General features: G+C 40.6%; 2 protein-coding genes across 6 annotated transcripts in view; both read left to right on the top strand.

The window, feature by feature from the left end:
* cpa6 (carboxypeptidase A6) overlaps positions 1-3,381 on the top strand; it is a 29,252-nt gene extending 25,871 nt beyond the window's left edge. Inside the window, exons 11-13 of one of the 4 annotated variants that reach the window (XR_007448261.1) lie at positions 187-496; positions 1,065-1,121; positions 1,508-3,381. Coding sequence is in view for 1 of the 4 variants with exons in the window: in XM_049565257.1 (XP_049421214.1) it covers positions 187-401 (215 nt within the window). In the remaining 3 variants the exon portion in view is untranslated. Of the gene's footprint in view, positions 1-186 lie in introns of all 4 variants that reach the window. The other 3 variants (XR_007448260.1, XR_007448259.1, XM_049565257.1) reach the window with 3 other exon arrangements.
* Positions 3,382-4,408: 1,027 nt separating this feature from the next.
* The window catches only part of arfgef1 (ADP-ribosylation factor guanine nucleotide-exchange factor 1 (brefeldin A-inhibited)), a 73,642-nt gene continuing 61,727 nt past the window's right edge, over positions 4,409-16,323 (top strand). For both annotated transcript variants that reach the window (XM_049565234.1, XM_049565233.1), the window contains exon 1: positions 4,409-4,738. In XM_049565234.1, the coding sequence (XP_049421191.1) occupies positions 4,615-4,738 (124 nt within the window). In that variant the 5' untranslated portion in view covers positions 4,409-4,614. The remainder of the gene's footprint in view (positions 4,739-16,323) is intronic.

Genomic DNA, 16,323 nt, shown 5'->3' with positions numbered 1-16,323 from the left:
AATCAATTTGTTGTCAGCAGTGCTGGGAGACATATTCAAATCATATAGCCAAGTAAAAATAGCAATACTGCACTTGCAAGTAAAGGTCTTGCATTCACAATGTGACTATAGTGAAAATATATTTATGACTGCTTATGGAACAAAATACTGTCCTAAGTTTATTCTGTTTGTTTAACTTCTCCACAGATGTCAGCTCAGGCAGCTCTATAGACTGGGCCTACAGAAACGGGATCCCATACGCGTTTGCATTTGAGTTGAGGGACACAGGATACTTCGGCTTTCTTCTGCCTGAGTCCCTGATCAACCCGACCTGCACTGAGACTATGCGGGCAGTGAAGGCCATTGCATCAGGTCTGCTTAAGAAGTGTGAAACAGATCGGGACAGATTTCCATATATATGAGCGCACTGTGGGTCCCCGGAGCTCCACCATCACAGTTACTTATCTCAACACCTCATATTCCTCTGAGATTTCATATTCCTCCAAGATATTATCAGGTGAGGAGCTGAGGAGAAGCAGCAAAGTATGAATTTTAATTTGCCTTTCTCGTGTTTGGGGTTGTAAGCCGTATTTTCCTTTACTGATGAAATATGATCTGATGGTGGCAGGTGTCAATAACCATGAATCTAATTAGTGACCAGCCTGTTTACATAGATCATTACGTGTCCAAAGTCAGTGTCCTGAGCTCGAATCCTTTCTAGCATGTAATCCTCTACACCTTCCCCAAATTCTTAATTGCTCTCGACTTACAAAAATTATTAATAATGCACACTTTTCCACGACATAAGCTGAATGGTGGTCACGTGAGCACTTGTCACAATACAACAGCACTTTCCTCTAAAGAGACAGCTCAGATTTTAATGTCTTCCAAAATCACGAGAACTGTTTTTATTCGGGTTGCTTTTTATTTTTTAAATAGTCCTACCAAGTGCCAGTATCTTAATATTAAATGCCTTTATTACTGCAACATTGTTGGTGTATATGATATGCTATCATCTGACAATCTTGGGTTTGGTTTAAATTGAGATTTTTTTTTTTGTTTGATTTCTTTTTCATTTGGTTCAGATTGAGATTTGGATTAAATGACCTGTCACTGCAGCAGCTCACTGTGTCATCACTCAGGTACGGATCAATGACAGAGTCAGAAATGTTTACTTTTGACAGCTTATGTGCTTAATAAGAGATTCTAATAAATGTACAATATCTGACTTGAATAGATATTGTTATATAACAATAAATGTTCATGTTTTTACATTCATCTCATCCTTACATCTCTACTATTTATTTGAAAGCAGTAAAATGTCACAGCTGTCGCCCATATTTGTGTTTTGTACATCTTTTGTACACATGTTGATAATAAACATTATTTTACTGGTGTATTTTTTTATTATGATAAACTCACTGAGCTGTCACAGGTCAGTGAGTTTATAGCTTCAGGCACAACACTTTAAATCAAATTCTCTCTTCCAAACGTCCTCCTCTTTCTCTTTCCCACTCTTCATATCCAGTCTCTGATTCTGCAGCTCTGCTCTTATTTATGGATTCAGAAATGGTGGAACTGACATTCAAGACATCCCAAAGTGAAAGTGAACTCTGCCGCCCACAACTGCCAAATCTGTGTTGTCAAATTGCCAGATTTTCTGGATGTACTTGCTGTCGGACTTTGCTAAATGTTGCACTAGGCTGTAACAGGCTTTAGCAATACTAAACATGCAGGTACACACAGTTATAGATAAGGTGAAGCAAAGTGATGGCAGGATTAAATAAAAAGGTGTTGTGAAATTTACAACATAATGACCACAGACAGCAACAAAATCTGTGCTATTTTTATTTTAAGATTATGTTTAATGTCTATGTTTAAGGTTTTTCTTTTCATCCTTGAGCAAGGGTGTAGATTTTGTTTAGGTATTGATGAGGGGGCACATGAAACAGGAGGGTTTGGGGATCCTTTGGTACAAAATTTTTAGCATCTAACATAATTTCCTGCACTCTGGTGATTTTTTAATGTACCAATTTGTGCCTTTTCTGCATGTAAACATATTTACTTCTGTCAAAACAAAAGTCCTTGGCTTCTGTGTTTTTACTGGGGGGACAAATGCACAAGATCTAAATATTGAGGGGGAAGTGTTGCCCCCCGAAATTTATGCCTATGTCCATGGGAAGGGGTGACATTAAAAAAAAAAATCTAACTCTTTAAAATAGATTTTTTTTTAAATAAATATGGGTGATCGGGAGATGTTGGAGTGTAAAATCTTTGTTTTCAATTATGATGATCAGAGAATCAAAAAAAGACTTATTTTTCTTGTAAATGTCAAACTTTTCATTATATTTAATATATTATTATTAATTTCTATAATCATTGGTGTAAGGTAGTAACGATGGGCCCCAGTTCATGTTGTGCACATATCGTCTTGTTACATGTTCAGAGACTTGACAATGAATAACATCAACATATATATTACTCGTCAATCATTGTTGCATATCTATATAGAACAAAAAATACCAACAAAAATAAGAAATTATTGATTTAATTTAACAATTTTAATATTTGCTAATACTTACTTATTGTTATAGAATATTTGATTATTAGAATAGATGATTTACAGTTATAGAATAAGCATATATTTTGGTATAGATGCTATTGACTTCTTTACAAAAAAAATAATAAGCATGATGGAGATGGGTTTGTCTTTTTCAAAGACATATATAACAAATGGCACTATATGACAGTTCTTCTGTCACCACAGGCATACTTTCAAGGTGGCAATCACTCATAAGGGCCCATTCTCCACTCAACACATTGTTAGAAGGCCCACTCTCTCTGTGGGTCCCCTACATCATGGGCCCCAATGCAACAACACTGCCTGCACTGTCTAGATTTACACCCCTGCCTGTAATATGTCTGTTAAAATACCAAACATTTTCTTGTTTCCCTGTTTACCAGATTTTTACACAAATTGTTAAAAGAAAATACAGGCTTGGGCTTGGTTTGGGGGTACCCCTCTGGACATTTTGAGCATCAAACACTTAACTTTTTGCCTTGTGAATTTTTCTGCACCAGTTTGTACCTTTTCTGCATCAATTTATCTTGTAACTGTCTTTAATTTTGTCAAAATAAAAGTCCTCTAGTACTTTACTGTTGTTACTGGAGGTGGCATATTCACATGTTCTAAATCTGGGGTGGCAAATGTACAACCCCTGGGCCAGAATCAGCCCACCAAAGGGTCCAATCCAGCCCACTAGATGACTAGACTAAGTCAAGTTAAACAATGCTGACTTGTAAAATTCTGCTTCAGAAGCTTTTCCACCGCAACCAGAATACAGTTCTCTGATATAATAATGAATACTAAATATTTCCATGTTTAAAGACATTGAACATTGTGCAAAATATCCTCCTGAGACCCAGACTTTTATTTGGAGCGCATTTTTAATTTCTCCAAGCTACTTGGGATCAGTAGGACCCGATAAGTATAAAAACCTAAACACAGTCAACAATTATTAAGTTCGAATGTCTTCAAACAAGTACTTCCTAATTAACAGTTTCTTAGCTTGTTACTGTTGGTAAACTTGGTCAAATGTGTTACCATATCAAACTACAAACATTATTAATCATAAATAAACAAGTTTCAACCTTAAAATGTTGGCCTGGTCCAAAGCTTTGGACCTTGTCCACTTTTGTTTCAGGATCAGAAGCAGACTGACTTCACAGAGATGGCTGCCATCTTGTTTTTGTGTCCACGAACGAGGACAACAGGTCTAAGTCAAGCAGAATGAAGTGTAAAGTCAAGTAAACCCAAAATGTGATGTCCTCATATGAGGACACAGGGTCACAGGAGGATATTGTCAACCAGCAACTTCAGTTCAAAAGAATATGTATCAGGAAATGAATGGACAAATGCCCATGACATGACAGTTTTTTAAAGACATCCCAGGCTGTTCATCTGTTTTGTAAAAAAAAAAAAAAATAAATAATGAAGGTCTACAGAATGTATGTAATTCTTTACACACACAAAAAAGATAAAATATTGAAACTGATGTCACTTACAGGTTATTGTGCGATGGTTTTATTGGTCGAGCCCATCTGAAATCAAAATGAGTTTGACACCCGTTCTAAATATTGATTGGGAGGTGACCCCTGTCCCCACACAAAAGTCTCACACGTAAGTATAATGTGTAATGTGCATATATTGTAAGTTGTAAATGTTTTATTCAGCAAAAAATCCTGCACACATTGAAGCCATCATACTTTGTTTAATTCATAACATGCATATATTAATGCGAGTTCTTTCACATGTGACTTTAATCAGCCCATATAGGCTTATACACCAGGCTTAGCTGTAAGACTACACTCATGACATCTCCCCTCTCTGTCTCTCTCCCTGCTGCCTCACTGCGGCCGTTCTCAAACGTACGTGACGTCGTTTCCTCTCTCCAACATGGCGCAGGAGGCAGATCGTTAATGGAAATCTGAGGGATTTACCCCACCTTCTGTGTTTATTTATGTTTGTCTGTTAGGGGCTCTGCGGCTGACATTTGTAAAGGAATACATCTCTATTCGAGGCGGCTGCAGCCCCCCTTGGGACCAGGCACACCTCGCCCCAAATTCCGGTGCGACATGTTTGAGGGCAAAAAGACGAAAAACATGTTCCTTACACGAGCTTTGGAAAAGATCCTGGCCGACAAGGAGGTGAAAAAGGCTCACCATTCGCAACTGCGCAAAGCCTGCGAGGTGGCACTTGGTAAGTTGTGTTGTTTTAGCTCCACATTTCTCTTGTCTTGGACTCATTGATTTAGACACGTCATGCAGCCTTTCACTTATTAACTGGTTATCCTGCAACGATGTCGCAGTGTTTGGCAACACAGCGGATTTTCCATTCATTATCTACTGGTTGCTATTACTGTCTTATTGTCTAGCGTTATAATTCAGCAAAACCTGCGTATTTAATTGACGTGGCACAGGCTCCGTGGAAATGATTCCGTATAAAACACGGAAATGGTGCAGGAGGGGTGGGTGTTTGCAACACTGGAGCGATGCTGCGAAACTAGTAGCGATGTGGGAACAGGCCGAGGACTGGGCAGAAAACAAAGTTGTTAACGGCTGTATCCTCCTTCAATATAAAGCCAACCAACAATTACACCTTAAACATTCGTCAAGTGTGAACTATATTCATCTAAACGGCTTAATTTGGTGTGTTTAACCCCGTAAAGGTGGGATGTTTGTGTCTCTTCCTGGTACACAAGAAACGAAGCCGTGCCCGCTGAGTACAGAGAGTATTTCAGTCATATTTGTGCATTATTATATATTTTATTGAACACTCTGGGCTCTCCTTTTAATTAATATGTTGTTAAACTACAAGAGAAGTCGGGACAGTGAAGGTGTCAGCTGTCAGTAGCACAGCTATGCTAGAACAATGTCAAAATGCCGGAAATAATAAGATATGATTTCCGGTCAGATATAAAAAAAATAAAATAAAATAAAAATCAGAATACACTTAACAAGATCAAAATACCAATAAATAAAACTACTAAGGTAAAAAGTATACGTTGAAGAAGTAATTAATACGAAACAACAGTTTTTTATCTTTGTATAGCGTGTTTTAGACAACGCCAACTGTTGTCACAATGACTGCGCTTTTATTTTGAAGTCAACCTCACTCAACATCCGGTTTTAATTTAACTGCATGCGGCAACTTCATTAAACTATTTGTTAGCAGGTGTATTTTCCGGAACACGTCCTTGGGGTGACTATTAATAATAGATAAACATGTTTAAGTCGATTTAAATAAAATAAAAAAGTACGAAACACCAGAGTAGTTAATAATACACCTTTTTATAACACCATAACCAGTTTTAACATGCCAGACTCTTTTTTTTAATCTGCTCTGAGTTGGAACAAGCCAGGTTTTGTCCTGCAAAAGGAGTAATCTGACACTATGGAGAAACAATGGGTCCATGTTGTGCAGCAGCCAGTCATCCTACCTGTCCTGACAGTTGCTGCCTTTATCTACTCACTCAGCTGTGGTAGGGTTTCGAAATGGCCTTGAAGGCTAAATACACTGATCTTGTTTGCCTAGGCTTGCTCTAATGTTTAGTAAAACCAACCCACCTACACACAATTATATATTCCTTCCCCCACTCAATTGTGTGTGGAGAAACAGAAAAAACTGTGTGCAAGAGGCTGGTCTTCATAAGAAGAGTTGGGCTTTCTCTAGCATGGGTTTAAAGGGAAAATACACCCTGAAATGCTCCAGTGATCAGTGGAGAGTCGGCATTGTCTCTTTACTGAGGAATCAGAGCATAAAGACACGAATCAGGTGACACTCTCTGTCTGTTTAAGTGGATTAGTCATCCTATGGGTTTTATTGAAATGTAGGCCGTCCAACTGTGAGTCAGAAAACAAAAAACGGTATAAAAAACATCATGGCTGCTGACTGCCACATAGCATCCAGGCAGTTATTCACTGTTTATGGACCAGCTCCATATTTTTTCAGCAGATGACATCACCACTACAGTCTGTCTCTACTGATTAATATTCATCAGTTTGCACTGAATCCTATTTAAGGTTGTTCTTTCCCTTTAAAAAGCAGTGTTAGTCACGCGGTTAGTGGTTGTAGGTCTCCTCGGGTTAGAAAATGAAAGAACAATACTCAGATACAACTCTAACCACTGTGAAAATGAGATAGTATAAAATCTCATTGCAATTAACTGTCTATGCTGATTTTAACTTAGCCATACACTACAAATCTACGGCATGGGAATCTCTGTAATGAGCGCAGCAGTCGTACAGTAGTATTGCATATCAAGAACGACTGGGTGACCCAGTATACTGAGTGACTTACATAATCCCCTCCAGCTCTTGGGGCTGTGAGACATCTCAGAGAGAGTGCCTGTGCCAGAGTCTCCTCTTTGCTGTCACTGAAAGTTCTCCACTTATCCACTGTGCAAAACTAGGTATTGTTTGAGTTTTTTCTTGTATACGCAAGATGGTATTTTTATCTAGCTTTTCGTTTCTGCTCGATCTTTAGGCTCATATTGCTCATCACTGCTCGGTTTAATGCATAGGCATGAGGGAAAAGGCTACCTTTGCCAGATTGTACACCGTCCTCGCTCCCAAAACTGACCTTTCTCTTGGATTATCAAAATGTCGCTCAGCAGTTTCCCAAAAAGATCTCAATTTCTCACACGCTCCAAACCGTAGCAGCGTAGGGTCCTATTATCTTTCTATTGCACCGTCGGCTTCTTTGAGAGGAGCTGTCTGATACCAGTGAATAGACAGAGGGTGAAACCGACAGTTAACTCAAAAATATCAAAGGCCCTCGGGCTGTATCTGCCTATCACCTCTCAGAAGCTCACATAGAGGCTTTGCTTCATTGTTGCCATGCATTGCAAGCGTCACATCCACTTTGTGGATGGTCTCATTGTTTTTAAACCCAACCTGTCCTCTCCGACTTGAGAAGTTCGCACAGCTTCACTTCTGCTGCTACAAAACAATCACACTGTGAATGTAACAAGCTAAATCAGGGGACTCGGTACAAGCTACCACGCCAGGAGGAGTGAGAACTTGTATCCAGGATAGTAGTCACTTAAAAGGAGTTGAGTCCTGCTGAGCACATTGCTCATTATCTCTCCCCTTGGGGTGTATGATCTGAGGGTCAGCTGCATAGGTCACAGCAACCTGGGAACAACCTGGAAACCTGCCGCAGATGCATTCTTGATTCCTCCTTTTAGTTTTATTACCTGCAGATGATTATTCTGTTCAGGCTCTGGAGTCAGCCACTGGGAAGAGAACTTCACTATGTCTGAAGATGTGTTGCATTCTCAATATCTCTTTGTTTTCTTGTCCTTAATCAATGAAGGTAAATTATTTGCTCAATACCTGCAGCTGTAGCTTAAATTTATTAGTCAATACGTTGTAGTGTGGACAAAAGTAATATGGTGATGACTAGCATTGCTGATATGTTAGTAAACTACTACTTGTGGCAACTTGGACATCCCATTGGATTCATCTTTGTTGCCACCTGAGGAAATCTATTATTCAGTTGTGTTTTGTTCCTGGTTTGATCCACCAACTCTTGAGAAAAACACCGGCTCTCATGGCTTTGTAAATGCTCGATTTTCCTCTTTCATTCACTTCACCTCTTTCTCGCCAGGCAGGTAAGGTTTGTCTGGGGTTATTTGCCGAATAAAAGCCTGCCTTTGGTTTGAAATGGGCGTATGTGAGAGCACTGTGTGAATTTTTATGCCCCAATGTTGTGTTTTGTGAGCAAACCTTGTCAATTGGCTTGTCAGCTTGCTTGCTCTCGGAGATATTGACAGTTGGAGTGCCTGTGGTTTGTTCCTGGTGGTCTGAGGGGTTTGACATTCATTAAATCTGAATGTTTTTGCAACATGGGGAGGATATGAAAAAGAAATTACAATAAACCAGACGCTAGTAGCTATATTGACACAGTCCACTGACTCTTGGCATGCTATGGTGTTTGTTTCCCTTTAATTTATTCGTTAGTCCCCATCTCCTCCTCTAATGTCATCAACATTATCCTCTTCTTTAAAATGCAATGTTCGTGTTGTAGATGTTAAATGCTCTTTTGTCCCTTATTCTGTAAACCTATTAAATCAGAGTATGGCGTCTAACTAGCCTCAGTGTACCTGAGCCGAACACTGAATGAAAGGGGAATGATAATTTGTTGCACTGCATCCACTTTTTCTATATGTCTGGTGTGATTTGAAGTGATGGTAGTATAGTTTTCTTACAGCGTTATTTCATATGTGATACAGTTGACATCTTGGGAGTTTAGACAAATTTCAGATCGTTTGCGATGATAAAGTGAAATCAAATCAAATCAAACGTTGGTGATGTCATTAGGGGTTTTGTTATCATAGCTTTTCTAGCTCTGGTGTGATACCAGAGCTCCCAGACGTCTGGTTAAATCCATTTAAATAAAGGTTAACAATTCTAAGTAAGATAATATGATATGATTTGTTCCATTACTTTAATTTATAAGATCCAAAGAACAGTTTTTCCTCTGACGATACATGCTTTTCATCTGCAGAGAAGAACTGTTTCCTGCTCATACATGGTTTTTTTTTTATCTTCTCTCTAAGATTTAGTCCAAACCATGCTGTTTGACAGGTTTTGACTAATGCCATTGTATTTTTGGCAAAACATTTTCCCATCCAAGGTCAAAAGATCCTCGACTACAATCTGTAAACACACACAAAATCAACAAAAGCTCGCAAGCTGCTCTCTTGCACAAAACTCAAGGCCACCGCCTGCACGGGCCGCCTTTTCTTTAGAGTTGGCAAACCTGGCAGGGGAGCCAATGTGACAAATGCACCTCTGATCATTAAAGATGGTGAACACATGCTCCTCCATGATAAGCTGCGCCATAGTCACCGCATGCTCACCCATGATAAGCACCAGGCAATAAATGATCCCGTTTGTTAATTAAGGTTTTCACCACGACTCCCCAAAGAGCCACACAGCCTTCCCAAAACATGAAGTGCGGCAGCTGAGGGCTGCTGTCAGGGCAAGCTTCGGATGTTTGTGCTCCTACTGAATAATAAAAGCTTTGCTGATTTGTGTACCTGACAACCTTTTTACCGGCATCCTTCATATTCCTGACAGAAATTCGTCAACCAAGAAGTTGAAATCAGGCAGTTTCATACTGCTTTCCATGCAGCGAAGGCACACCAGGTAGTCTGCTGATGAAACTGGCAGGCGTTGCCAGGGATGAGAAAGTGTAAATGAGGGCAGAGATGACAGCTCGCAACCGCATTTATATTTCACCTTTATTTGTCAGGGTGCTATAAATTGGCACTAAGTGTTTTATTTTAACTGGAATCAGATGTGTATGTATGTGTGCAGTTTGGTTTTCTATTTTAAAGTATAATTCTTAAATAGAGTCAGGTTGATTTCAGGTTTTGATGGTCTGGTTTGTTGTACAAGCTTAAATTATTTTGATTTAACGCAAACCGCAGAACAGGTATTTGTCATTACGGCATATTCTGGCAAATTTAAAAGCAGCCTTCATCAGCAACCTGTGCCGCCAGCATCAACGTGCTAAATCCAACTTTTATTAAGTTAGTATTACTATGACAATGAGATAAACACAGTCATATTTACTTACAAACAGACTAATGGAGCCTTTAGTATCTGACAGGCTGTGAGCCGAGCACGGCAACACGAAGGAGATCACATATCAGTTGAGGTGGAAGGGGGAAGAGTGGCACACATATTGTTTGTTTTCTAGAAAGTTCATGTGTTTTTTGGGGTGACTAGATGAGACATGGCAGAGTTAGTCTCTCAGGAAACCTAGAACCTCGCCAGTATGGCAACAGTTTGGATTTGAATCTGACGAAAGAGGTGTCCGACCAGGCCCTGAGCGACACAGCGTACCATTTTGAACAGAATTTTAATCGTACCACCATGGACAACAAATGGCTGATTCATTAAAAATTGGAATAAGGAATTATCTGTACAATGCCTTCTTATTTAAGCACAAAAACCTGATTGCCAGGCAACAAAAAGTTTCTGGTAAATGACCATTGGTAATTGTCATTTCCTTTAAATATCGTAATTTAGAATGTTTATCTGTTTAAAAAGTACAAATGTAAGAAGATAGCAAGTAGGCTACTGACCGGTCTTTTAAGTAGGTACGTCTCCAGTCTGATCTCGAGCACACAGCTGATATTTACGTCGTTTGTTTACATCACGTAACAGAAATGCGTATTTAATGGATTCACTGTGGACAGAGAGGTCCGATGGTCAGACACTCATTTGCTGTTGGGACACACTGTCATCAACTCAAGTGCGACACCTAGTGGTAAAATTAGGTATACCGGTCAGGTCAGGCTCTAAATATCAAACCTGTTTGAAAATGTTTGCATTGACCCAACCCTATTCCTAAAAGTACTAAAGACATAGACATCCTCTTCCACAGTGGAGCTACAAACAACAAATAGAGACCAGACTCTAAACCCTGTTAGAGAAAGACATGCTGTAAAAGCTGTGTCTCGTCTTCTAGCCTGTTGTCGGGCCGCAGCTAATGATTATTTGCTCTATTTATCATTCCATTGATTATTCAAATTTGTAGAAATCGTGATAAGAGCCCATTTCAAGTTCTCAGTCCACAGGACACGATCCAAGGTACTAACTGGATTTTCAGTGTGCTGTATGTGTTAAAAAGTCTGTTCCAATCACAGCTGTGTCCACTGCTACATTGCCCTGATGGAAATTAGAGACATGAGAAAGGGTGAGGCCCCGTGCCTGGTTTCTGTCTCGTTTCTCCCCTCCAGACTAAGTGCAGACACTTAAGCTGCTTGTAACCCCAAAGGTTGACTGGTATTCAGTTAATGAGCAGTGGAGTAGTCAACATGGCAGGGCCAGCGCTCGCTCTGAAAGCATAAATAATCCTTTTATCTATACAGACGAGACGGTTTAGAATTTAGAAGGAAGAGTCTGTTTTTTTTTCCTCCCCGTCCTCTTTTTTATTCATTTTCTTACACCGATACCGCCATACATAATACATTATTTCTCTCGACTGATGTCCCGGGACAGGTGATAAATTAATTATACCGCAAACAGATGAGACGAATGAAGAGAAAACCCTCCCCTTTCGCTCTTCCTCCCAGTTTCTGTTTCATCTTGTGCTGCTTGTATTTATCTGTATTATCTATCTTGTATTGATCTATCATCTGTATTCATCCAAGGAAGGTTGGTACCAAGCGAATAATACATCACCATTACCGAGGGAGATGGAGGGAGGAAGAGGCAGTTTAAAAGAAGGTGTGAGTAAGGAGGCAGTGTTACACAGACGAAATTGTGAGCTTATACTTGAACTGAAATCAAAATCCATTTTTTCTGCTATATCAGTGGACACATATTGCTGTTGGGGGACTTTTGTACTTACTTGGTCAAATTTGGTCATCTCCAGTGGGTGTGAATGTGAGCCTCCCCTGCTTTACTTTGTGATGCTGTTCATCACTTCATGTCCTAATTCTAACAACTTGGTAATATAGGGTGCACTGCGGTTACAGAACTACACCATAGAGGGAGATTTGACAGTCTGGTCATTTGTTATCTCATTGACAACAGGAGAGTGCCACTGACAACTCAGCTGGTGTTAACATGTAATGTCCAGTAGACATGTTAGCAAGGGCGGCTAACTAGTTTCCACTTTCCAGAATACAAACAGCATTATGGGTTCTCCGAACAAATGTTGAATGTTCAGGGCTCGACGGTGTGAGCGTTTCACTCGCATTTGTGACTAAAAATAGGTGTGCGAACTGTAAAAAATATTTAGGGGCACATGTGCGCATAAAAAAATCAGCCGAAGCAGCCTATATTTTTGTCAGTAAAAAAAATATGATAATCTAACCGCAAATATTGGAGGAACTCCAGCCGCCTTCCCTCTTCCCTCTTCCCCGTGTGACACGGTTATGGGCGGTTTTCCAAGCCACTGTCAGCACAATGAATATAAGTCCCACTGTCAGCAGGGTGGAAATAAGTCAAAGTGTGGCGGAGGAGACGGACCAGGTTAAGCGGCGGACCTCCGGGGAAGCCCTCTCCCCTCTCCCCGCAGTGAGGGACCGTTCTCCAAGCTACTGCTGCTGGGCAGCGTGGAAATAAGTCAAAGTGTGGAGGAGACGGACCGGGTTAAGCAGCAGACCTTTGGGGAAGCCTGCTCCGTTCTCCTCGCAGTTAGGGACCGTTCTCCATTGCGGGGCTGTCGGCTGGGTGGGAATAAGTCAAAGTGTGGCGGAGGAGACGGACCGGGAAAAGCGGCGGACCTCCGGGGAAGCCTGCTCCGTTCTCCCCGCAGTAAGGGACCGTTAGCCACGGTACCGCTGCTGGGCAGGGTGGAAATAAGTCCTGCAGAGTTTCAGAGGACCTGGAGAATGTTTTAGGATAGTAATAACATTATATAAGATAATAATATTGCAAAGATAATATATATAAGATAATAACATTAAAGACAAAATTAAATTGCAACACTTTTTCAAAACTTGATGATTTTACCTTTCTGTACATTTTGTATACAAATTCATTAAATAATTTTGCTTGTAAATGTCTATTTGCATCACGTTTATTATGGAAAACACATTATTTGATCAATTTACATTGTGTCCCTAAAGTTCTTTGTGTGCTCCTTACTTTTTCAACTTAGGAGCACATGTGCTCCTTGGGAAAAAAGTTAGTGTCAAGCCCTGCTGTTGTAAAGGGGCATGTTTGAATCACTAAACTGTACATATCATCAGATATAACATGGGCTTGGGAATCTACAGACAACTCACTCATGCTACTTAGAGAACCGTTATGAAAGTACCATTAACCTTAAGTTTTTTCCCTTCCACAAGCCCACATACACAGCTCTAACGTCCTTTAGGCAGTAGCACTCCATGGAAGTTGACAGAACGCCTCCTAGCAATGTCAGCTCAGTTACCTCTATTAACGGGACTCCCTGAAAACGGGGCATTTCACCTGGATGGGCTTGGTTTTGCAAGACGCAGCAGTGCACTCACTCTCAGCCCATGCTCTGAGTGCACAGTTATGTGATAACCTGTATGTACCTTTTGTAAGAATGCAAAACAAGGGGTGTCCAGTAGCTCACCTGGTAGAGCAGGTGCCCCATGTATAAAGGCTATGTCCTTGCTGCAGCAGCCGTTGGTCCATAAAAACCCATAAACCCATAAAAATAATCCTGAAAAAAAGAATGCAAAACAAAAATCTGAATTATTTTGCTTTGATTAAAATGCAGTGGTGGACTGAGTGTCTAATTATGGGCTAGTTTTATTTCTAAAGCTCGGTAAATTAGGCAAACTGAATAATTCACGTATACTATATGAGATTGGTTTATTCAATGCATGTTAAATATAAAAGCATAGAGGGTATACTATTCATGTTTTCCTATTATTTGTATATGAATACACAAAGTGCCCCATCTCATCCAACCTGCCCTCTTTTAGGTCCCAGCATGCTAAGCAGCAAGCTATGATGGAAATTTCACCAAGGTGCTCTATAGGATTGGTCTATTCATTTTTTCTTGTAATTTGATTATGTATACAAATGATAGGAAAACATGAATATACAAAATGGTCAAGCATTAATGCACATGGAAACTGATCGTCTGCCTTGCAAGATTGTTGGGGCATCTATTGATGCAAGATACTACATTGACATCAGAATACAGGCCCACCCTATCTGAGCAGATTTCTGTTGTTGGGCATGGTTTAGTCCATCTAAATGGCAATATTTTTAAGCTTTACTTAGTTGTTCGTATTTTCCAGTCTAACTTTACGATGGTTAAAGTGAGAATTCATCAGCAGCAAGGTAAAATTCATTTGTTTTTCAAGTGTTTTCATATCTATGTAAATAAATGATCACAAACAATTAAAAAAGCATCTATGTCTGAGGTTACAGTTAGGCGTGAGGTTTCCTTTAGGTTTAATCCTGGGGTTAAAGCAAAGATTAGATTAATAAACAACTTTTTAGGTTTCAGTTTTGCTCGTTTATCCAAAAAGTGAAGAGACGACCCAATGCAAGCCGACGAGAGCGTGTATCAGGCGCCCAACACTTATCTGTCTAAAAAGTTTTTTCTTTCTCAGATATGTCCAGAAGCGATTACAACCTCTTTAGAATATGTAACAGTATGGGCAATACCTGCAGTAGTTGTCGTGCATATAGAGCACCTTGGTGAAATTTCCATCAAAGCTCGCTGCTAAGCATGCTGGGACCTAAAGGAGGGCAGGTTGGATGAGAAAGGGCACCTCGGCCGGATGAGCTGAGGAGGATGCAGTTCACAGTGCACATATTTATCTTCCATTGAGCGGCTATTATCTCCAGCTTGTGCAGCACAGTCCTGCACAATAATAATAACCCCATTTCAGAGGACAGAAAGTGCAATTCATAGCATTGGAGCAGAAAAGTGCCAAATCATGTATCAGCAGCGGCGTTATTAAAGATTAATTCATTTCAACAACAAAGCCAACAGCTGAGTAATCAAGGCCGTGTGGAGGCCGAGTTTTTTTTGTGTGTGACTTTTTGGCTAAAAAAACGAGAGCCCTGATTCAGCCATGGGAGTGAGACTAGTGATTAGACACAGGCTTATGCAAGTGTGGGTGAGGGGGTGGGGTTGGACACACGCACACAGACGTAATGCACACATACAGGCGTGCACGCACACACGATTAGGTAGCCCAGACAACCTCTGACAGTGTTTGCTTCTTCCCCTCCAAATGTAATTACTGCTGTGCAACCTTTCCTTTCAGCCTGGACAATAGAAATGTCAGGGGTCTGATTTTTCTCAGGCTCTCCGTGGGGGTCGCAGCTGCCCCGTGTTTATCTGTGTTTGGTAGGAGGTGGATAAACACCTACACATAGATTCATCCGCTGATTAGCCTGTCTTAGTGGCACATAGCTACACTGTGGTCTTTATTATCATGCCAGTGGACGTTGCCTTATTACAAACTGTTCTCAAAATGCCGTTGCTTGATTAATAAATACACCAGAGATGTAATAATGTTCACAGCCTGGATAATGGGGTCAGTGTTGGACACTCAGTGGAGATAAAACTTTACTTTTAACATCTTGCACCATCATACAGCCACAGTTTATGTCCATCTGAGTCCTGAGGGGCCTTTTCTTGTCTCTGCAACTTATTTTTCTTATCCTGTCCAGCCACACTCACACCTTCTTTCCTCTTTACCTGCTTGAACATACTGCACAGTCAGTGGTCCATATCTGGAGTCACACAGAAACCATGACCACCGTGTTTTACTGAGGTGAAAGCATTCGGGCACTGAATTGAATTTTAGCTGATAGCTGCATACGGAGTGGTTAGAGCCAACTATGGGATCCATGCCAGATGCAGATGGGCTCTAAGCTCTTTGAAATGGAAATGGTACTGCGGGATGCAGGGATGCCCTTTCTCAGTCCCCAGCTCCTCGCTCAGGTGATGGAAACTGAGTCAGGGAATGACCTCTAACCTCTCCTCTGTATCTGCGTACATGTAAAGACTGTTGGAAGCCCATTAAGAAGGAGCCTGTGTTATCATATTGCAGATTCTTTACCCACCCAAAGGGCAGGGAGTGATTAGGATGCAATGAAACCCTTTCTAGTTTCTTTCTTTCTTTTATCCTTTCTGGCGTACAGGATTTTATTGTGAAAGGCCACACACAGCACAAACCAAAACATGTCTCTCCACAGTGTTAAAATGAGACCTTACATACTGTTCCCCTCTAGTAGCCTCGTAATATGAGCGCACACAAACACACACTCGTGCAGCTCATGGACACAAACCATGGAGCTGGCGGGAGACAGGTTTAT

The sequence above is a fragment of the Epinephelus fuscoguttatus genome, linkage group LG21, assembly GCF_011397635.1.
Source record: "Epinephelus fuscoguttatus linkage group LG21, E.fuscoguttatus.final_Chr_v1".
Classification (NCBI taxonomy): domain Eukaryota; kingdom Metazoa; phylum Chordata; class Actinopteri; order Perciformes; family Serranidae; genus Epinephelus; species Epinephelus fuscoguttatus.
This window is presented reverse-complemented; position numbering and strand designations above follow the sequence as displayed.